The following is a 23,797-nucleotide window of genomic DNA, read 5'->3' as shown; positions in this document are numbered from 1 at the left end:
GAGAGCGGGGAGGAGAGAGAGGAGGGAGAGGGGGAGGAGACAGAGGAGGAGGGGGAGGAGAGAGAGGAGGGAGAGGGGGAGTAGAGAGAATAGGGAGGAGAGGGGGAGTAGAGAGAATAGGGAGGAGAGGGGGAGTAGAGAGAGGAGGAGAGGGGGAGAGAGAGAGAGGAGGGAGAGCGGGGAGGAGAGAGAGGAGGGAGAGGGGGAGGAGAGAGAGGAGGGAGAGGGGGAGGAGAGAGAGGAGGGAGAGCGGGGAGGAGAGAGAGGAGGGAGAGGGGGAGTAGAGAGAGGAGGGAGAGGGAGAGGAGAGGGGGAGGAGAGAGAGGAGGGAGAGGGGGAGGAGAGAGAGGAGGAGAAGGGAGGGGAGGAGAGAGAGGGGGAGGATCGGGAGGAGAGGAAGATGTTGACATTTTATTTGCCAAATCCCACAGCCCAATAACACTGTTACACAGAAACAGTGACATTTCAAAACCACACCCCCGTTACCTAAACCACACCCTCATTACCTAAACCACACCCCAGTTACCTAAACCAAACCCCCGTTACCTAAACCACACCCCCATTACCTAAACCACACCCTCATTACCTAAACCACACCCCCGTTACCTAAACCACACCCTCATTACCTAAACTACACCCTCATTACCTAAACCATACCGCTGTTACCTAAACCATGCCGCTGTTACCTAAACCACACCCTCCTTAACCTAAACCACACCCCTGTTACCTAAACCACACCCTCATTACCTAAACCACACCCTCATTACCTAAACCACACCCCATTACCTAAACCACACCCTCATTACCTAAACCACACCCATTACCTAAACCACACCCTCATTACACTAACACCACACCCTCATTCCCTAAACCACAAACCCTCATTACCTAACCACACCCTCATTACCTAAACCACACCCCCATTACCTAAACCACACTTCCATTACCTAAAACCACACCCCTCATTACCTAAACCACACCCCCATTACCTAAACCACACCCACACCCTCATTACCTAAACCACACCCCCATTACCTAAACCACACCCACACCTTCATTACCTAAACCACACCCTCATTACCTAAACAACACCCACACCCTCATTACCTAAACCACACCCCCATTACCTAAACCACACCCTCATTACCTAAACCACACCCTCATTACCTAAACCACACTACCATTACCTAAACCACACCCCCATTACCTAAACCACACCCTCATTACCTAAACCACACCCCCATTACCTAAAACACACCCTCATTACCTAAACCACACCCTCATTACCTAAACCACACCCCCATTACCTAAACCACACTTCCATTACCTAAACCACACCCTCATTACCTAAACCACACCCCCATTACCTAAACCACACCCCCATTACCTAAACCACACCCTCATTACCTAAACCACACCCCCATTACCTAAACCACACCCCCATTACCTAAACCACACTTCCATTACCTAAACCACACCCTCATTACCTAAACCACACTTCCATTACCTAAACCACACCCTCATTACCTAAACCACACCCTCATTACCTAAACCACACCCCCATTACCTAAACCACACCATCATTACCTAAACCACACCCTCATTACCTAAACCACACCTTCATTACCTAAACCACACCCTCATTACCTAAACCCACACCCTCATTACCTAAACCACACCCTCATGACCTAAACCACACCCTCATTACCTAAACCACACCCTCATTACCTAAACCACACCCTCATTACCTAAACCACACCCTCATTACCTAAACCACACCCCCATTACCTAAACCACACCCTCATTACCTAAACCACACCTTCATTACCTAAACCACACCCTCATTACCTAAACCACACCCTCATTACCTAAACCACACCATCATTACCTAAACCACACCCTCATTACCTAAACCACACCCTCATTACCTAAACCACACCCTCATTACCTAAACCACACCCTCATTACCTAAACCACATTAGGAAAATAAAGAGTAGGAGGGAAAATGAGACACAGCTGTTTATGACTATAAGCACTGTAATTCTGCCTGTCAGTTAAAAGAAGAAAACTAGAGGAGTTTTTCCACATTTTATTACGTTACAGGCTTATTCTAAAATACATTAAATAAAAAATAAAAACACAGCAATCTACGCACAATACCCCATATTGACAAAGCAAAAACAGGTTTTCAAACATTTTTGCAAATGTATTAAAAATAAAAAAAACAGAAATACCTTATTTACATTCGTTTTCAGAAATCTTTGCTATGAGACTCGAAATTGAGCTCAGGTGCATCCTGTTTCCAATGATCATCCTTGAGATGTTTCTACAACTTGATTGGAGTCCACCTGTGGTAAATTCAGTTGATTGGACATGATTTGGAAAGACACACACCTGTCTATATAAGGTCCAACAGTTGACAGTGCATGTCAGAGCAAAAACCAAGCCATGAGGTCGAAGGAATTGTCCGTGGAGCTCCGAGACAGGATCGTGTCAAGGCACAGATCAGAGGAAGGGTACCAAAACATTTCTGCAGCACTGAATGTCCCCAAGAACACAGTGGCCTCCATCATTCTTAAATGGAAGAAGTTTGGAACCACCAAGACTCTTCCTAGAGCTGGCCGCCCGGCCAAGCTGAGCAGTCGGGGGAGAAGGGCCTTGGTCAGGGAGGTGACCAAGAACCCGATGGTCACTCTGACAGAGCTCCAGAGTTCCTCTGTGGAGATGGGAGAAACTTCCAGAAGGACAACCATCTCTGCAGCACTCCACCAATCAGGCCTTTATGGCAGAGTGGTCAGATGGAAGCCACTCCTCAATAAAAGGCACATGACAGCCCTCTAGGAGTTTGCCAAAAGGCACCTAAAGACTCTCAGACCATGAGAAACAAGATTCTCTGGTCTGATGAAACCAAGATTGAACTATTTGGCCTGAATGCCAAGTGTCACCTCTGGAGGAAACCTGGCACCATCCCTACAGTGAAGCATGTTGGTGGCAGCATCCTGCTGTGGGGATGTTTTTCAGCGGCTGGGACTGGGAGACTAGTCAGGATTAAGGCAAAGATGAACAGAACAAAGTACAGAGAGATCCTTGATGAAAACCTGCTCCAGAGCGCTCAGGACCTCAGACTGGGGGGGCGAAGATTCACCTTCCACCAGGACAAAGACCCTAATCACACTGACAAGACAACACAGGAGTGGCTTTGGGACAAGTCTCTGAATGTCCTTGAGTGGCCCAGCCAGAGCCCGGACTTGAACCAGATCGAACATCTCTGCAGAGAATAATGGGAGAAACTCCCCAAATACAGGTGTGCCAAGCTTGTAGCATCATACCCAAGAAGGCTCCAGGCTGTAATCGCTGCCAAAGGTGATTGCACAAACTACTGGGTAAAGGGTCTGAATACTTATGTAAATGTGATATTTAAAAAAAAATTTTTTTATACATTTGCAAAAATGTCTAAAAACCAGTTTTTGCTTTGTCATTATGGGGTATTGTGTGCAGATTGATGGGGGGGGGAGAGATTTAATTCATTTTATTACAACGCTGTAACGTAACAAAATGTTGAAAATGTCAAGGGATCACCACACTTTCTGAACGCCCTGTTTGTGCCGTTTAGCAGACGTTTTTATCTAAAGCGACTTACAGTCATGCGTGTATACGCTTAACGTACAGGTGGTCCTGGGAATCAAACCCACTACCCTGGCGCTACAAGCACCTTGCCCTACTAACTGAGCTACAAATGACCTGTTGGTTTATAGTGGACGACTGGACATGATTCAGAACCTCCAAGGCCATGTCAATATTAAAATGGGACCTTACCAAAGCTCTCCCAAAATAGTGGAGCTCGGAATAGACCAGGTGACTATTTTTAATGTGCCTCAAGCAACAAAACAAGCCCTTTACTCTAACCACTACTTCAAAAGCAGAACAACAATAAAACAACAGTCTTTGACTCTCTCTGACTCTGTGTGTCTCATAATCAGGAAGAGGAACGGGGGTGTCATGTGACAGTTGACCCATGACCTCAACTGAGAAAGAGTAGGTGGGAGTGGTGGGATCACTTGCGGTTGCCTGGCGGTTGCCTGGCGGTTGCTGGCATTAGGGAGGGGGTAGCAGTGGGGTGTATAGCTGAGGGGGTTGGGGTGTTGGGTCTGTCCTGGGGCTGTATTACAGCAGGATAACTCCCCCCGTGTCACAGTGAGGCAGAGGGGTATTTATAGTGGAACCGAAACTGGGACGCATGGTAACCTGTCTCTCTGTCTGTCTATGACTGTCCCTTTGTGTCTCTCTGTCTCTGTGTCTCTATAGTGGGGCTAAGTTGAAGCTGGAGAACGCATGGTGACCTGTCTGTCTGTCTGTCTATGATGGTGTCTTTCCCTCCCTCCCTCCGTCCACCTTTATGTCTCTCTGTGTCTGTCCCTGTCTCTCTGTGTCTGTCCCTGTCTCTCTGTGTCTGTCCCTGTCTCTCTGTGTCTGTCCCTGTCTCTCTGTGTCTGTCCCTGTCTCTCTGTGTCTGTCCCTGTCTCTCTGTGTCTGTCCCTGTCTCTCTGTGTCTGTCCCTGTCTCTCTAGACAGCGGCCATGGAAATCACTCGGGTACGAGGTGTGGCTCTATGGCCTCTTCGTGACAGGGAGGATACAGTCAATCACTGTCCTAACTCAGTCAGTGTCACTTCTCTCTCTCTCTCTCTCTCTCTCTCTCTCTCTCTCTCAGACTAATTGTCTGTGGAATTCCACATGCACAAACAGAGACAGACACCAACATAAACAAACAAACTAACATTTGAATAAACACACACTCTCACACACAAAATTAGGAATCTAAAATGTGACGCCCTTTAACACAATGTCCTCTCACACCATTGTTCCACTTTGGTCCTGCCAAACAGAACAATGGACCAAGCATCAGTTTATCATCAACTCTAACCCTTGTTTAGTAAATAACACCCTTCTCAATTTCAGCCCTTTCTCCCTCCAGACCTCTCCCTCTCAATTCAATTCAATTTAAAGGGCTTTATTGGCATGGGAAACATATGTTAACATTGCCAAAGCAAGTGAAATAGATAATAAACAAAAGTGAAATTAACAATAAAAAATTAACAGTAAACATTACACTCGCAAGTTTCAAAGGAATAGACACATTTCAAATGTCATATTATGGCTATTTACTGTACACTGTTGTAATGATGTGCAAATAGCTAAAGTACAAAAGGGAAAATAAATAAATATGGGTTTTATTTACAATGGTGTTTGGTCTTCACCTTTTCTTGTGGCAACAATTTTTTTTTATTTGATCCGCTTTTTGATCTTGTCTCATCGCTGCAACTCCCCAACGGAGACAAATGTCAAGTCATGCGCGCTCCGAAACATATGACCCACCAAACCGTGCTTCTTAACACCCGCCCGCTTATCCAATGTGTCAGAGGAAACTGATGACCAGAGTCAGCCTGCAGGTACCTGGCCCACCACAAGGAGTCGCTAGAGCACAATGAGCCAAGTAAAGCCCCCCACCGGATAAATCCTCCTCTAACCCTGACCCTGACAACACTTGGTTAATTATGCGCCACACTATGAGACTCCCAGTCACGGCCGGTTGTGACACAGCCTGGGATCAAACCCGGGTCTGTAGTTTTTTAGTCATTTAGCAGACGCTCTTATCCAGAGCGACTTACAGAAGTGAATGCATCCATTTCAAACATGTTTTTTCTCCGTACTGGTCCCCCGTGGGAATCGAACCCACAACCCTGGCGTTGCAAACACCATGCTCTACCAACTGAGCCACACGGGACCTGTAGTGATACCTCTAGCACTCCGATGCAGTGCCTTAGACCGCTGCACCACTCGGGAGGCCCGAAAAGGTCCCAAATCTTGCTATTGTGATGGCATACTGTAGTATTTCACCCAATAGTTTATCAGAATTGGATTTGTTTTGGAATTCTTTGTGGGTCTGTGTAATCTGAGGGAAATATGTGTCTCTAATATGGTCATACATTTGTCAGGAGGTTAGAAACTGCAGCTCAGTTTCTAACTCATTTTGTTGGCAGTGTGCAGAGACCCTCTCTCTCTCTCCCCCTCTCTCTCTCTTTACAGTCTCCATCAATCATTTGAGGTTGACACAAAACCACCACCATGGGGTTAAATCTGTCTCTACCACTTCCTCTTTCCAGTTTATCACGCACACACACACACACCCACACACCCACACCCACACACACACCCACACACCCACGCGCGCACACACACACACACACACACACACACACACACACACACACACACACACACACACACACACACACACACACACACACACACACACACACACACACACACACACACAAACACAGCTTGCAGGATAGACAGCGCGACTCCAGATTTGACCCTTAGGCAAGCGCCCAGTCCCCAGTTCCAACTGAACACTTACTCTCCCAGTTTCCTGAAGTCCCGTTCTGAAAACATGAACGAAGCCAGCAGAGCAGGAGGCACAGACAGACATTTCAGCTAGTTGACACGTCACAAGTAGAACAGACTAAAACTTACACCCTCTTTACACTTATAAGACCCTCCTTCTTCAAGGACTAGCTCTGTAAAGATACATTCTGGATGTTATCTGTTGTTTAGCAGATCTGTTGCTTTTGATATATTGTGACGATAACTGGATTGGTAACATGCTAGTATACACTGACAATATTCTGTGGTAGGCTTAATGTGAAGGGAGTCAGATTCGACATTTATAACGAATACAGTACAGTAGTAAAGGAGAAAAAGTCAGAATCATCCTCAGATATCCAGTAAACCCAGTGCAGTGTAAACACAATCTATGACCTCCAGAACACAGACTAAGAGCATTTGATCTTTCACATCATGACCTTTAGGTCAGATAGAGCAGTGGTCACAAACTTTTTCGGTTACTGCACCACCAACTGAATTCTGCTCTGCCTCAGACTAACATTGATGTACCCCTCATGTGTATTTGTGACTCGTTTCAGGAAAATAGGAGTCATTACTTCAGTAGGAGCCATTTGAATGCTAACTTTTTTTTTAAAATCAAAATTCATTTTTGGGCAGAAATGCCTTCTAGAACATGTGAACTTTCATGTGCCTTAATTACAAACTTGTATGTCATCTGTAAATACGAATACAATTGTTAAATTACGAGCCTAGTTGGTTTAGCCACAGAAAAAGTAGGAACCTTCCCGCTAGCCATGATTGGCTGAGATAATGAGTGGGCTGGACATGCCGAGAGATGAGTTCTGATTGGTCTGCCATGTAGCTCGCTTCTGTCTATAATATGAGCTGGTCATGGTGTGTAGGTAATCCTTTCTAACGCTGCTTTTTTGAAAGATGTCACGCAGTAGAACTGTATAAGTGTTGCTCTCCACTTTCAGGAGGACCGAGTTTTGAAATCAGTGGAATTCGAGTATGATAGCTAAGGAGATGGAGAAAACACATGTCTATGGATTACATCTTCAAAATCAGGGCAACCATGGCATCCATGACAGAGAGGGAGAAGCGTCTATCCATGTATACGGGTAAGATAGTCTAGCTAGCAACATTTTCAAATATTACACGTTTCTAATTTTGTCAGAAAGTCTTTTTCATTTCAAGTTAAAGTGTATTGTTAGCTAGCTAGCTAACGTTCGCTGACAGGCTCACTAGCTAACGTTACGTGTATGATCTGCGTACTAATATTATTCGTATCTGCTTTGCTAGTTATAGCCTAACATTAGCTAGCTAACATTGAACCTGGTTGGTTAGCTACCTGCAGATTCATGCAGAGTAGTAACATCATGAGCTGGGTTTATGGTTCATTGTTTAGCTAGCTAGCTAGCTAGCTACATGTCTTAACAAAAGACTCCACTATGCAAGTAACAATTTCAATAGAATGTTCATGATGTCACTGCGACAACTGTTGATAGACGTAGCTGGTAAATTTGTTCTGGCTATCTACTCCGATTTCAGAGCACTCTCATCTGAGTGTGCCAGAGCGCAGAATAACTGACAAATTTATGAACGCTCAACACCTGTTGAATATGGCTCGTGTGTGTAAACGTTGGCAAAAAGCGTCATTAAATTGTTGCCAGCAGCACAGTTGCAGTCACCAACCCTCTGGATGACATGAAAACACCCTAACCAGCTCTGCTAGGGCGAGTAAAATGGTCAGAGTGAGCTATTCTCTCATTTGTGTCTGGAAGTAGCAAGCAAGCTAGCCAACGTTAGCCAGTTAGCTTGGGTGCTTGACTGCGTTTGATAGGTTAGAACGTTCGGATCATCCCAACTCCTCGGCCAGAGTGTCCAGTGTGCGTTCTGAACGCTTCGAGAGCGAAACGCTCTGAATTTACTAACGGACAATCTGACAGCACTCTGAGTTTACGAACGCCCCGAGCACACTCCAGCACTCCAGATTAAATTTACAAACACACCCGTAGTATAAACCAGCCTTCGGTTGTTTAGTACATGGCCTTGCATGTGAATCCTTAAAGAGATGGGCGGGGCTAAGGCTTAAGAGGGTGTGAACAAAGCTGAGTGGGTGTTGACAAAGAAGAGCTCTCCAGTAGGTGTACCAAAACATTCAAAGGCCATTTTCTCAACAGTGGGGTTACAAGTTCATCAACTTTCAAAGCAGAATTACTTTCCTATTGTTCCTCAACTGTAGTGTATGATATACCATTTTCTAGCTTTGAGTCTCTAATTTTATCCAAAGGTAAAAAATACAATTTCAAATGTTGCTACATAAAACCGAATCGAGGTGGTCAGTCACATTTTCCCATTAGGCCTATGGTCTCATGAGACTTCTCAAGTACCCCCTGTGGATAATAATTCTAATTATTCTAATTATAATAATACATGGGACTTACAGTGCATTCAGAAAGTATTCATACCCCTTGACTTACTCCACATTTTGTTGTGGATAAAAAAATGATAATTCTCACCAGTACCCCATAATGACCAAGTAAAAACATGTTTTTAGATATGTTTACAAACTTATTGAAAATGAAATATAGAAAAATCTCCTTTACATAATACTTTGTAGAATCCCCTTTGGCAGCAATTAAAGCTGGATTGTGCAACATTTGCCCATTATTCTCTTCAAAATTCTTCAAGCTCTGTCAAATTGGTTGTTGATCATTACTAGACAACCATTTTCAGGTCTTGCCATAGAATTTCAAGCAGATTTAAGTCAAAACTGTAACTCGGCCACTCATTCACTGTCTTCTTGGTAAGCAACTCCATTGTAGATTTGGCCTTGTGATTTAGGTTATTGTCCTGCTGAAAGGTGAATTAATCTCCCAGTGTCTGGTGGAAAGCAGACTGAACCAGGTTTTCAGCTTGGATTTTGCCGGTGCTTAGCTCCATTCCATTTATGTTGTATCCTAAAAAACTCCCCAGTCCTTAACGATTACAAGCATACCCATAACATGATGCAGCCACCACTATGCTTGAAAATATGGAGAGTGATACTCTGTAATGTGTTGTATTGGATTTGCCCCAAACATAACACTTTGTCTTCAGGACAAAAAGTTAATTTCTTTGACACATTTTTTGCAGTATTACTTAAGTGCCTAGTTGCAAACAGGATGCATGTTTTGGAATATTTTTTATTCTGTACAGGCTTCCTTCTTTTCACTCTGTCAATTACAGTGTAGGTTTGTATTGTGGAGTAATTACAATGTTGTTCATCCATCCTCAGTTTTCTCCTATCACCGCCATTAAAACTCTGTAACTGTTTTAAAATCACCATTGGCCTCATGGTGAAATCCCTGAGCGGTTTCCTTCCTCTTTGGCAACTGAGTTAGGAAGGACGACTGTATCTTTGTAGTGACAGGGTGTATTGACACATCATCCAAAATTAAATTAAATCAAAGGGATGTTTAATGTCTGCTTTTTAAATGTTTTACCCATCTACCAATAGGTGCCCTTCTTTGCGAGATATTGGAAAACCTCCCTGGTATTTGTGGTTGAATCTGTGTTTGAAATTCACTGCTCAACTGATTGACCTTACAGATAATTGTATATGTGGGGTACAAAGATGAGGCTGTCATTCAAAAATCATGTTAAACGCTATTATTGCACACAGAGTGAGTCTATGCAACTTATTATGTGACTTGTTAAGAAAATGTTTACTCCTGAACTTATTTAGGCTTGCCATAACAAAGGGGTCGAATACTTATTGACTCAAGACATTTCAGCTTTTCATTTTTAATTAATTGGCAAAAATTGTGAATAACATAACTCCACTTTGACGTTATGGGGTATTGTGTGTAGGCCAGTGACCCCCCCAAAAATCTCCATTGAATCCATTGTAAATTCAGACTGTAACACAACAACATGTGGAAAAGGTCAATGGGTTTATAGCGCTTTTCAAGGACACGGTCTCTTTAGAATTATAGAAATGTAAAAGAAAAACAAAACAGGAGTCAAAACAAAATATCAGACTAAACATGAATAAAGATAAGGCTCAAAGAAGCGAAAGTGTGTGATGTATCAGTGTATGGGGAGGGTACCACCAGTGGTCCTAGAAACACTGAGCCTCTAGACTTTGTTCAGGGGTCTAAAGCCACTGGGGTTTGGGTTTGAGAAAACCTGGATAAAAAATTGTTTCTTAGCTTTAATAGGAAGAAATCAAACACACCAGATTAAAGTTGTTAAGGATTCGGGAGGACAGGGAATTTGACCACCAGTTTGGGGTTTTTGAAACACAAAGTCATCTGGTCTTTCTGAGGCAGGTGTCAAGAATAGTTGTTTTACTGGGCTTTGAGTTTTGATCCAAGAAAACAATGGGAACTGCAACAAGATATTGAATACTAATATGCTGGTAAACAATTCTAAACATGATTAATCTGCCATTGAAAAGTAGTTAAACTAAGCAAACAGACAGTGTGGCTTCAAGATCAAATTCAGTGAGCTCCAAAAGTATTGGCACAGTGACACATTTCTTTTGTTTTTTACAGACTGTCAGCTTTTATTTGAAGGTTTTTTCATCCATATCATAGTCAATGTATCATTTTAAATACAAAGTGCTGGAGTACAGAGCCAAAACCCCCAAATACGTGTCACAATACTTTTGCAGCTCACTGTAGATGCTCAACATTTTTGTTGCCGATTTGGTCCTTTCTAGCGTGGCCATTTAGTCACAAGGGGTCCAGCAACCCCTCTAGCGTCTAGCGATAAGCAGGGGCGGCAGGTAGCCTAGTGGTTAAGAGCATTGGGCCAGTAACTGAAAGGTCGCTGGTTTGAATCCTGAGCTAACTAGCTGAAACATCTGAGCAAGGCAAGTTGCTCTGAATAAGAGTGTCTGCTAAATGACTAAAATGTATGACCTCTGAACCCTTACATCCTATCAGACATGGCTGACTTAACACTATAATTGCTGTGCTTACTGAGGATTTGTCCCAGCTGTTTTTCATGGCACCACAGAATAGACCAAACCAAACCTCTATGGCTACATGGATGGCGTTCTCAGGATGTGACGACGAGTAGATCGTAATCACAAAACACAGCGGCAAAATGGTTGTATTAATTTAACTAGAGGAACATGATGGTCTGTTGACAGGGCTGTTTCTGGGATATCCCTGGACATATATAGCCTTCCTGCAGGCTTGTAGATTCTCACTGTTCAGTTCATATAGACGTTGAATCCTTTGTTGTCGTAATCATGTAACATAAACAACTATAAACTGTGCTGGTTTGAACCCTATCAGACAGTATACCACGGGTATGACAAAACCTTTTACTGCTCTAATTACATTGGTAACCAGTTTATAATAGCAATAAGGCACCTCGGGAGGTTGTGATATATGGCCAATATACCACGGCTAAGGGCTGTGTCCAGGCACTCTGTGTTGCGTCGTGCTTAAGAACAGTCCTTAGCCGTGGTATATTTGCCATATACCACAGCTCCTCGTGTATATACATACAGTACAGTTCTCTCATATATATATACATATATATATATATATATATATATACTGCTCAAAAAAATAAAGGGAACACTTAAACAACACATCAAAGATCTGAATGAAAGAAATAATCTTATTAAATACTTTTTTCTTTACACAGTTGAATGTGCTGACAACAAAATCACACAAAAATAATCAATGGAAATCCAATTTATCAACCCATGGAGGTCTGGATTTGGAGTCACACTCAAAATTAAAGTGGAAAACCACACTACAGGCTGATCCAACTTTGATGTAATGTCCTTAAAACAAGTCAAAATGAGGCTCAGTAGTGTGTGTGGCCTCCACGTGCCTGTATGACCTCCCTACAACGCCTGGGCATGCTCCTGATGAGGTGGCGGATGGTCTCCTGAGGGATCTCCTCCCAGACCTGGACTAAAGCATCCGCCAACTCCTGGACAGTCTGTGGTGCAACGTGGCGTTGGTGGATGGAGCGAGACATGATGTCCCAGATGTGCTCAATTGGATTCAGGTCTGGGGAACGGGCGGGCCAGTCCATAGCATCAATGCCTTCCTCTTGCAGGAACTGGTGACACACTCCAGCCACATGAGGTCTAGCATTGTCTTGCATTAGGAGGAACCCAGGGCCAACCGCACCAGCATATGGTCTCACAAGGGGTCTGAGGATCTCATCTCGGTACCTAATGGCAGTCAGGAAACCTCTGGCGAGCACATGGAGGGCTGTGCGGCCCCCCAAAGAAATGCCACCCCACACAATGACTGACCCACCGCCAAACCGGTCATGCTGGAGGATGTTGCAGGCAGCAGAACGTTCTCCACGGCGTCTCCAGACTCTGTCACGTCTGTCACATGTGCTCAGTGTGAACCTGCTTTCATCTGTGAAGAGCACAGGGCGCCAGTGGCGAATTTGCCAATCTTGGTGTTCTCTGGCAAATGCCAAACGTCCTGCACGGTGTTGGGCTGTAAGCACAACCCCCACCTGTGGATGTCGGGCCCTCATACCACCCTCATGGAGTCTGTTTCTGACCGTTTGAGCAGACACATGCACATTTGTGGCCTGCTGGAGGTCATTTTGCAGGGCTCTGGCAGTGCTTCTCCTGCTCCTCCTTGCACAAAGGCGGAGGTAGCGGTCCTGCTGCTGGGTTGTTGCCCTCCTACGGCCTCCTCCACATCTCCTGATGTACTGGCCTCTCTCCTGGTAGCGCCTCCATGCTCTGGACACTACGCTGACAGACACAGCAAACCTTCTTGCCACAGTTCGCATTGATGTGCCATCCTGGATGAGCTGCACTACCTGAGCCATTTGTGTGGGTTGTAGACTCTGTCTCATGCTACCACTAGAGTGAAAGCACCGCCAGCATTCAAAAGTGACCAAAACTTCAGCCAGGAAGCATAGGAACTGAGAAGTGGTCTGTGGTCCCCACCTGCAGAACCACTCCTTTATTGGGGGTGTCTTGCTAATTGCCTATAATTTCCACCTGTTGTCTATTCCATTTGCACAACAGCATGTGAAATTTATTGTCAATCAGTGTTGCTTCCTAAGTGGACAGTTTGATTTCACAGAAGTGTGATTGACTTGGAGTTACATTGTGTTGTTTAAGTGTTCCCTTTATTTTTTTGAGCAGTGTATATTATATATACAGTAAATGTCTGTGATGTATGGCCTACCAGCAGCAGCATGGGTCTCCTCCATGTTGTGAGGCCAACGATCCCTGACAGAATCACCTGGAGGAGAACAAGAAGAACACAGACACCAGTCAGCAATACATCCTGTATACCACGGGCATACAGACACCAGTCAGCAATACATCCTGTATACCACGGGCATACAGACATAAAACTCACCCACAACCACACACATTAATGAACACACACACAGACATTAATGAACACACACACACACACACACACACACACACACACACACACACACACACACACACACACACACACACACACACACACACAGTCTTGTACAGCTAACCTTGAGGGGACACACAATTCAGTCCCATTCAAAATCCTATTTTCCCTAACCCCTAACCCCTAACCCTAACCCGTACTATTACCCAAACCCTAAACTTAACCTTAACCCTAACCCTGACCTTAACCCAAAAACCTAACCCTAGCTCCTAACCCTAACCTTAAACCTAACCCTAGCTCTTAACCCTAACCCTAAAACTAAACTTAACCTTAAACCTAACCCTAGCTCCTAACAGTTTGGCTTCAGAGCGAAGGACTCCACAGAAACAGCCAACTGCTTTCTTCTGGAAAATGTGAAGTCCAAGATGGACAAAGCGGATGTTGTTGGGACTGTGTTTCTGGACCTAAGGAAGGCTTTTGATACTGTTAACCATGAGATTCTCATCACAAAATTGTCCAAGTTCAACTTTTCCCTCGATGCCTTGAGATGGATGAAATCATACCTTGAAGGCAGAACTCAGTGTGTCAGAGTGAGCAACCCACTCTTAGCTATGATGTGGGTGTGCCCCAAGGGTCAATAATGGGGCCCCTCCTGTTCAGCCTGTACATTAATGATCTGCCTTCTGTCTGTACTGGGTCTGAAGTTCAAATGTATGCAGATGATACAGTGATATATGTGCATGCAAAGAGCAAACAACAAGCTGCACAAGAACTCACTACTGTAATGGTCCAGGTTACAAAGTGGCTTAGTGACTCATGTTTGAATCTTTATGTGAAAATAAACTGTCTGCATGTTCTTCACAAAGAGGGCAACAGATGCTACTGACTGAGACAGATGTCTATGTGTCAAGGGAGAAGCTCCAAGTGGTATCTGATTTTAATAAGTACCTTGGCATCATACTTGATTCCAACCTCTCTTTTAAAAAGCAGGTGAAAAAGGTAATTCAAATAACCAAATTCAACCTAGCTAATTTCCGATTCATACGAAATTGTTTGACTACAGAGGTAGCAAAACTGTACTTCAAATCTATGATACTCCCCCACTTAACATACTGCTTGACTAGTTGGGCCTAAGCTTGCTATACAACATTAAAACCTATTTAGTCTGTCTACAAACAGGCTCTCAAAGTGCTTGATAGGAAGCCCAATAGCCATCATCACTGTTACATCATCAGAAAGCATGAGCTCCTGAGTTGGGAAAATCTTGTGCAATACACCAACGCATGTCTTGTATTCAAGATCCTAAATGGCCTGGCTCCCCCTCCACTCAGTATTGTTGTTAAACAGAAAACCCAAACATATGGCAGCAGATCCACAAGGTCTGCCATGAGAGGTGACTGTATAGTTCCCTTAAGGAAAAGCACCTTTAGTAAATCCGCTTTCTCTGTGAGAGCTTCCCATGTCTGGAATACACTGCCACCAGACACACATAACTGCACCACATATCACACTTTCACAAAATGCATGAAGACATGGCTAAAGGCCAATCAGATTTGTGAATATAATCCCTAGCTGTGTATTGCCGCTTTCCATGTTGTCTGTTGTCTGTAGCTTGTGAGATGTGGAAACACTTTGTTGCTTTTATGGATTTTGTCTTGTTGCTTTTTGTTCTATGTTGCTCTGTCTGTATGCTACATCTTGCTTGTCCTACGTTGCTCTGTCTGTATGCTACGTCTTGCTTGTCTTATGTTATGTCTTCCATGCCGTCCATGGGAGGGGTGCGTCACTTGAGTGGGTTGAGTCACTGACGTGGTCTTCCTGTCTGGGTTGGTGCCCCCCCCTTGGGTTGTGCCATGGCGGAGATCTTTGTGGGCTATACTCGGCCTTGTCTTCGGACGGTAAGTTGGTGGTTGTAGACATCCCTCTAGTGGTGTGGGGGCTGTGCTTTGGCAAAGTGGGTGGGGTTATATCCTGCCTGTTTGGCCCTGTCCGGGGGTATCATCGGATGGGGCCACAGTGTCTTCTGATCCCTCCTGTCTCAGCCTCCAGTATTTATGCTGCAGTAGTTTGTGTCGGGGGCTAGGGTCAGTCTGTTACATCTGGAGTATTCTCTTGTCTTATCCGGTGTCCTGTGTGAATTTAAATATGCTCTCTCTAATTCTCTCTTTCTCTCTTTCTTTCTTTCTCTCGGAGGACCTGAGCCCTAGGACCATGCCTCGGGATTACCTGGCATGATGACTCCTTGCTGTCCCCAGTTCACCTGTCCATGCTGCTGCTCCAGTTCCCACTGTTCTGCCTGCGGCTACGGAACCCTGACCTGTTCACCGGACGTGCTTGTTGCACCCTCGACAACTACTATGATTATTATTATTTGACCATGCTGGTCATTTATGAACATTTTAACATCTTGACCATGTTCTGTTATAATATCCACCCGGCACAGCCAGAAGAGGACTGGCCACCCCTCATAGCCTGGTTCCTCTCTAGGTTTCTTCCTAGGTTTTTGGCCTTTCTAGGGAGTTTTTCCTAGGGAGTTTTTCCTAGCCACCGTGCTTCTTTCACATGCATTGCATGCTGTTTGGGGTTTTAGGCTGGGTTTCTGTACAGCACTTTGAGATTTCAGCTGATATACGAAGGGCTATATAAATAAATTTGATTTGATTTGATTTATGTTGCTCTGTCTGTATGCTACATCTTGCTTGTCTTATGTTGCTCTGTCTGTATGCTACGTCTTGCTTGTCCTACGTTGCTCTGTCTGTATGCTACGTCTTGCTTGTCCTACGTTGCTCTGTCTGTATGCTACATCTTGCTTGTCCTACTTTGCTCTGTCTGTATGCTACGTCTTGCTTGTCCTACGTTGCTCTGTCTGTATGCTACATCTTGCTTGTCTTATGTTGCTCTATCTGTATGCTATGTCTTGCTTGTCCTATGTTGCTCTGTCTGTATGCTATGTCTTGCTTGTCCTATGTTGCTCTGCGTGTGCTCACTGCTCAATGATTGTCTATATTGTAATTGTTTTTAATAACCTGCCCAGGGACTGCGGTTGAAAATTAGCCGGCTGGCTAAAACCAGCACTTTTACTGAAACGTTGATTAATGTGCACTGTCCCTGTAAAAATAAAATAAACTCAAACCCCAAAACTAACCCTAGCTCCTAACCCTTAATGTAATTCTAACCCTAACACTTATTCTAACCTTAACCCTAAACCCCCTAGAAATAGCATTTGACCTCATGGGGACTAACAAATTATCCTCTGGTATCAATGCGTGTGCTCTAAATCCTGGTGCTTCCTGTTCTACCCAGCTCCTTCATTGTGGTTCTGATATGGCTCTGGATATCTGAACTATCTGACACTACCGACACAGGGGCTGGAACCACCTTTCATATACACAGGGACTGGAACCACCTTTCATATACACAGGGACTGGAACCACCTTTCATATACACAGGGACTGAAACCACCTTTCATATACACAGGGACTGGAACCACCTTTCATATACACAGGGACTGGAACCACCTTTCATATACACAGGGACTGGAACCACCTTTCATATACACAGGGACTGGAACCACCTTTCATACACACAGGGGATGGAACCACCTTTCATATACACAGGGACTGAAACCACCTTTCATACACACAGGGACTGGAACCACCTTTCATACACACAGGGGCTGGAACCACCTTTCATATACACAGGGACTGGAACCACCTTTCATACACACAGGGACTGGAACCACCTTTCATATACACAGGGACTGGAACCATCTTTCATATACACAGGGACTGGAACCACCTTTCATACACACAGGGACTGGAACCACCTTTCATATACACAGGGGCTGGAACCACCTTTCATACACACAGGGACTGGAACCACCTTTCATATACACAGGGACACAGACGCACACAGGCCTATATCTGGATGATCTCTATAGTCCCAGTGGATCTGATTATCTAAAAAAAGGACAGAGGGACCTACTCTTCTAGTAGGTAGTAGTATGATCCAAGTAGTTTCCAATACCACCAGAAACAGGCCTGTTAATTCAAGTACTGATAAAATGTCTCTCTCAAGAGAAGACCAACTGAGAGACTTCTCCTCCTCCTAATACTCTGACCAGATTCTTATCAAGCCAGGCCAATCCACATGATTAAATCCACTGGTAATAAATTATCATCTAGTGACAGGACTCACTGACGGAGCCGCTGCAGGGGGTTTTGGGGGATGGAATCTTGCTTCTCCAGGTGTGCCTACTCCGTTTGCACTCCACTCCCTATATAGTGCACTATATTGACCAGAGCCCTATCCCCTACATAATGCACTACATTGACCAGAGCCCTATCCCCTATATTGACCAGAGTCCTATCCCCTACATAGTGCACTATATTGACCAGAGTCTCATGGGAGTAGAGTGAATAGGATGCCATTTGAGACGTAGCCTCTCTCTGCATCCTCGTCTCTCCTCTCCCATCACCCCACCTCATCCAGTGCATAACTGACTCAATATGTGGCTGCTGCATATATATTATTTTATTTAAGTAGGCAAGTCAGTTAAAAACACATTGTTATTTACAAAGACAGCCTACCCCGGACGACGCTGGGCCAATTGTGCGCCGCCCTATGGGACTCCCAATCACGGCCGGATGTGATTCAGCCTGGATTCGAACCAGGGACTGTAGTGACACCGCTTACACTGAGAGGCAGTGCCTTAGACCGCTGCGCCCCCGCTGAGCATATATGAGTCTCACCACTAATAGTTATTGTATGGACTGAGCTGACCTGCTTGTCATTGGAATGTTACAGTATGATATCCATTTCAGAGAGTTTCACCTATAGATTCTTCAAGTCCATGTGAAGTACGTTTTCAATTAGGGTTGTTTAGGTTCAGCTGAGGTCAATATCGACTTGTGGGAATGTTGTCAAATATAAGATTGTGTAAATGTTGTGTGGATGTTGTCTAAGGTTGTGGGAATGTTGTTTAAGGTTATTGGAATGTTGTTAAAAAGTTGTCTGAAAACTGTGTGAATGTTGTCTAAGGTTGAATGAATGTTTTCTGAATGTTGTGTGAATGTTTTCTGACTTACTCTGACATAATGAACCAAAGCAGAGAGTGTCTGCTTCCTTCAGCTTCCTGTGAAGGCTACAGCACCACACTTCCCAACAATAACTACAGAGTCACTCAACAGACCGTGACTCCCAGATTTCCTGGAACATGGCAGTATGCTGCGTGAGTCGGTATGTTGGCTGAGGAGTGATTTGCTGGTGGACATTAAAAAAAGCACTTTAAACAGGAGAATTTGCCATGTCTTTCACACAATATTATTCACTTTTCACAAATGTAGAAGCACATTGGTCTACTACTAGACCAAGAGAAATATACACCCCCTTAAAGTAGTCCCTATAGATCAGTGTGAAAACCCTACAGTAGACCCTATAGATCAGTGTGAAAACCCTACAGTAGGCCTTATAGATCAGTGTGAAAACCCTACAGTAGACCCTATAGATCAGTGTGAAAACCCTACAGTAGACCCTATAGATCAGTGTGAAAACCCTACAGTAGACCCTATAGATCAGTGGGAAAACCTTACAGTAGACCCTATAGATCAGTGTGAAAACCCTACAGTAGACCCTATAGATCAGTGTTAAAACCCTACAGTAGACCCTATAGAGCAGTGTGAAAACCCTACAGTAGACCCTATAGATCAGTGTGAAAACCCTACAGTAGCCTTATAGATCAGTGTGAAAACCCTACAGTAGACCCTATAGATCAGTGTGAAAACCCTACAGTAGACCCTATAGATCAGTGTGAAAACCCTACAGTAGGCCCTATAGATCAGTGTGAAAACCCTACAGTAGACCCTATAGATCAGTGGGAAAACCCTACAGTAGACCCTATAGATCAGTGTTAAAACCCTATAGTAGACCCTATAGATCAGTGTGAAAACCCTACAGTAGACCCTATAGATCAGTGTGAAAACCCTACAGTAGACCCTATAGATCAGTGTGAAAACCCTACAGTAGACCCTATAGATCAGTGTGAAAACCCTACAGTAGACCCTATAGATCAGTGTGAAAACCCTACAGTAGACCCTATAGATCAGTGTGAAAACCCTACAGTAGACCCTATAGATCAGTGTGAAGACCCTACAGTAGACCCTATAGATCAGTGGGAAAACCCTACAGTAGACCCTATAGATCAGTGTGAAAACCCTACAGTAGACCTTATAGATCAGTGTGAAAACCCTACAGTAGACCCTATAGATCAGTGGGAAAACCCTACAGTAGACCCTATAGATCAGTGGGAAAACCCTACAGTAGACCCTATAGATCAGTGTGAAGACCCTACAGTAGACCCTATAGATCAGTGTGAAAAACCTACAGTAGACCCTATAGATCAGTGGGAAAAGCTTACAATATCTCAAAATACTCTTTAATAATTTCACATTCTTGGGAAGAACAACAACAACAAAAAACACAAATTGTGCTCAATCTGTTTGCTACCAGTAGAATGTGCAAAATGTCCGTTTCTCTCCAGAAGTATTTTGTGATGAAACTGAAAGAGTCTAACACGCCCAACTGAAGTGGTCTGTCACAGTGACTGAACAGATTAGGACTAAACACTGGCATTATTTTGGGGTTTGGCAGGCCTGGCAGTCACCATTGTATTTAGTCTGAGTAGCAGTAGTAGCTAGACAAGCATGTAACCTCTGGGTTAAAGTCTTAGAGATGTTAGAAAAGTCATTGTACAATGCACAGTCCCATTTTAAAAGAACAACAATGTTCAATGCTTAATGAACCCTTTATAAGGCCTATGTAGATTCTTAACAAGTGAATCCATACTACTAGTTAGGTCTATGTAAAATGTTTCTAATTGGTCCTTACACTGTAGCTCTGTCTTCTCTAAACTCTATTGTAGGCTACAATTCTCTGTCTTCTCTAAACTAAAGCATGGGTGAGCTGAGATCAGTCTGTTGCAGAGAAAGGGAGAGCATTCTAAAGTATTTTAGGACTCGTGAGGCGATAAGGTTTCTCCATATAACCAGGTTAGAATCGATGTGTCTGAGAGGAGATGTGTATCAGGCAGCAGGAAGGGATGCTCAACAATAGACTTTTACTACACTATTATATAAACCAAGATGGAGAAAGACCCACAATAACACCCTATTCCCTATTATTTAGTGCACTACTTTTGACCAGGGTCCAGAAAGATTACACTATGTAGGGAATAGGGTACCATTTAGGACATCACCCGAGATGGACATCCTGGAGAAATAAATGTCAAAGCTCCGGGTCTGGTTCAGAATGTGTTTTCCAAGAGAAATATTAGTCATAATGTTCTCTGAGAAAATGTGGTGATATGAGATTAGCTTCCTGGGGGTGAAGACAGTCACAGACCAGGAAATGGTGAGTAATAACTAGGTTATAACCCTTGACCCTTGACCCTGATACTGACATGCATGACAATAGGACAGTAGTAGTCCCTTATTTGGACTGACTGATTTATAAAGAAACAGATTTGGATTTAAACTTCTACCCAGTTATTTCTGACATAATCTGGTCCACACACATAGTATCTAACTGCAGGGGTTACCAACATAAACCACCCTAAAATAATGTCAAATGTCAACACACAAGTAGCCTTATGCTACGGGACAATCTAAAATAGCATCTAGATACGACACCAGGCTAGAGCTCGACCATGTCTGTTTCTGGTGGATTTGATTGGCTAAATCCCATAACCAGAGTGTGATTTGCGTAATAGTTCCAGAATTGCTACACGACCTGTTGATAGAGTCATATGTCCTATCATAGACCAAGAACACGGAGACTCATTCAAATACTGCCTTCTTATTCATTCATTATGTGTGGGTGATGTTAATAAACCTAGAATGTAACTATACTCACTGAAGACCCAGCCCAGAAAGGGCATGAGTTTCGGATGGGTGGAGAGCTACTGAGGGAGAGAGCTCCGAAGGAGAGCGCGACCATGGAGCAGCCGAGAACCAGCTGCAGTAATCCGAGGGAGAGCAGCGGGCGGCCGGGGAGCAGCGCTGGGAGCAGCCTGGACTGAGAACCAGGCATGCGAGAGGCAGATATGCAGCGGGGCGGCCGGCTCCTGAACGTCGGGTCTGTCAACTGAGAGGCCAGCGGAACCCTGGTTACAGGGCAACACGATCCGGGGAGAACTACCGGGAGAGACATTGGAGACGCGCTAGCGGAGAAAGGACAGCGAACTAACGAACGTGGATCGAAGGTGAACTCCAAGCGAGGAGGCGGTGGATCATTTTAGTTTAGTTCCCAAATTAAAGCGGAGATCTGTCCGTTGACTTCGTGGATCTTAGCGTCATTATCGAGGTGGCTGAGTTTGAAGTTTTAAAATAACTGCTCTCTGTGACCAGGGCTAGGATTGCGTTTCACATATTTTGGCAGAGGCACAAGAAGGGCGGTGGAGGAGAGGCGGGGGGTGCGTGGGAATAGGCCACACATCTCCGACCCCGACTGTTATGACCAAGTGTTGAGGGCCGAGAGGGGATATTTCGCTGTTAAATGAATCAATGATTTCATTCTTACTTCTGCAGGTAGATTTTTACTTTGAGTCAAGGCCGTCGTCATTATTTGTACGGAAAATTAATTGATAAAGGAGATTCATTAGGCTACGTCTTATTGTGTTTTGATGACAACTTAACTAAATAAAAATATGTGCGTATTAGGTAGTTGTGGAATTGGTAGATTACATGTTAGATATTACTGCACTGTCGGGAACTAGAAGCACAAGCATTTTTCGCTACACTCGCAATAACATCTGCTAACCATGTGTATGTGAACAATAACATTTGATTTGACCTAATCTCACTCCCCTACCCTTACAGAGCAACATTTGTTGAGATGACAGTCTGTAATATGTATAACCTGTTTACACGTACAACACTAATGTTAACAGTAGCTGAAGTTCTGGTAAAAGAACGTATTAAGATTAGGATCATTTTATTGGTCAATTGCACACAAGGTCCAACCGAAATGTGACTTCAGCTTTAAACCCAAACCCTCTGAAAGACACACATAAACACATAGATGCATACATACACTATATACAAGTATATAGTAACCCCTTCACATTAGTGGATTCGGCTATTTCAGCAACACAAGTTGTTGACAGGTGTATAAAATCTAGCACACAGCCATGCAATCTCCATAGACATACATTGGCAGTAAAATGTCTTTACTGAAGAGCTCAGTTACTTTCAACATGGCACCGTCATAGGATGCCACCTTTCCAACAAGTCAGTTAGTCAAATTTATGCCCTGCTAGAGCTGCCCTGGTCAATTGTAAGTGCTGTTATTGTAAAGTGGAAACGTCTAGGAGCAACAATGGCTCAGCTGCAAAGTGGTAGCCCACACAAGCTCACAGAACGAGACCGCCGAGTGCTGAAGCCCGTAGCGCGTAAAAATCATCTGTCCTCGGTTGCAACACTCACTACTGAGTTCCAAACTGCCTCTGGAAGAAACGTCAGCACAATAACTGTTCGTCTGGAGCTTCATGAAATGGGTTTCCATGATCGAGCAGCCTCACACAAGCCTAAGATCACCATGCGCAATGCCAAGCATCGGCTGTAGTGGTGTAAAGCTCGCCACCATTGGACTGTGGAACAGTGGAAATGCATTCTACGGAGCGATGAATCCCGCTTCACCATCTAGCAGTCCGAAGGACCAATCTGGGTTTAGCGGATGCCAGGAGAACACTACCTGCCCGAATGCTTAGTGCCAACTGTAAAGTTTGATGGAGAAGGAATAATGGTCTGGGGCTGTTTTTCATGGTTCTGGAAATTGTAACGCTACAGCATACAATGGCATTCTAGATGATTCAGTGCTTCCAACTTTGTGGCAACAGTTTGGGGAAGGCCCTTTCCTGTTTCAGCATGACAATGCCCCGTGCACAAAGTGAGGTCCATACAGAAATGATTTGTCGAGATCGGTGTGGAAGAACTTGATTGACCTGCACAGAGTCCTGACCTCAAC

At 44.2% G+C, this 23,797-nt stretch overlaps 1 protein-coding gene across 1 annotated transcript in view; it reads right to left on the bottom strand.

Moving 5' to 3' along the window:
* Positions 1-22,242, bottom strand: part of LOC115200541 (protein FAM189A2) — a 57,653-nt gene extending 35,411 nt beyond the window's left edge. The window contains exons 1-2 of the mRNA XM_029763669.1: positions 21,686-22,242; positions 13,586-13,642 (exon numbers count right to left, since the gene is read on the bottom strand). Of these exons, the coding sequence (XP_029619529.1) occupies positions 13,586-13,642; positions 21,686-21,982 (354 nt within the window). The 5' untranslated portion in view covers positions 21,983-22,242. The remainder of the gene's footprint in view (positions 1-13,585; positions 13,643-21,685) is intronic.
* Positions 22,243-23,797: the final 1,555 nt, after the last annotated feature.

Source organism: Salmo trutta, chromosome 9 (genome assembly GCF_901001165.1).
Source record: "Salmo trutta chromosome 9, fSalTru1.1, whole genome shotgun sequence".
Lineage (NCBI taxonomy): Eukaryota > Metazoa > Chordata > Actinopteri > Salmoniformes > Salmonidae > Salmo > Salmo trutta.
Note: the sequence above shows the minus strand (reverse complement) of the source record. Positions and strands in the feature narration are given on the sequence as shown.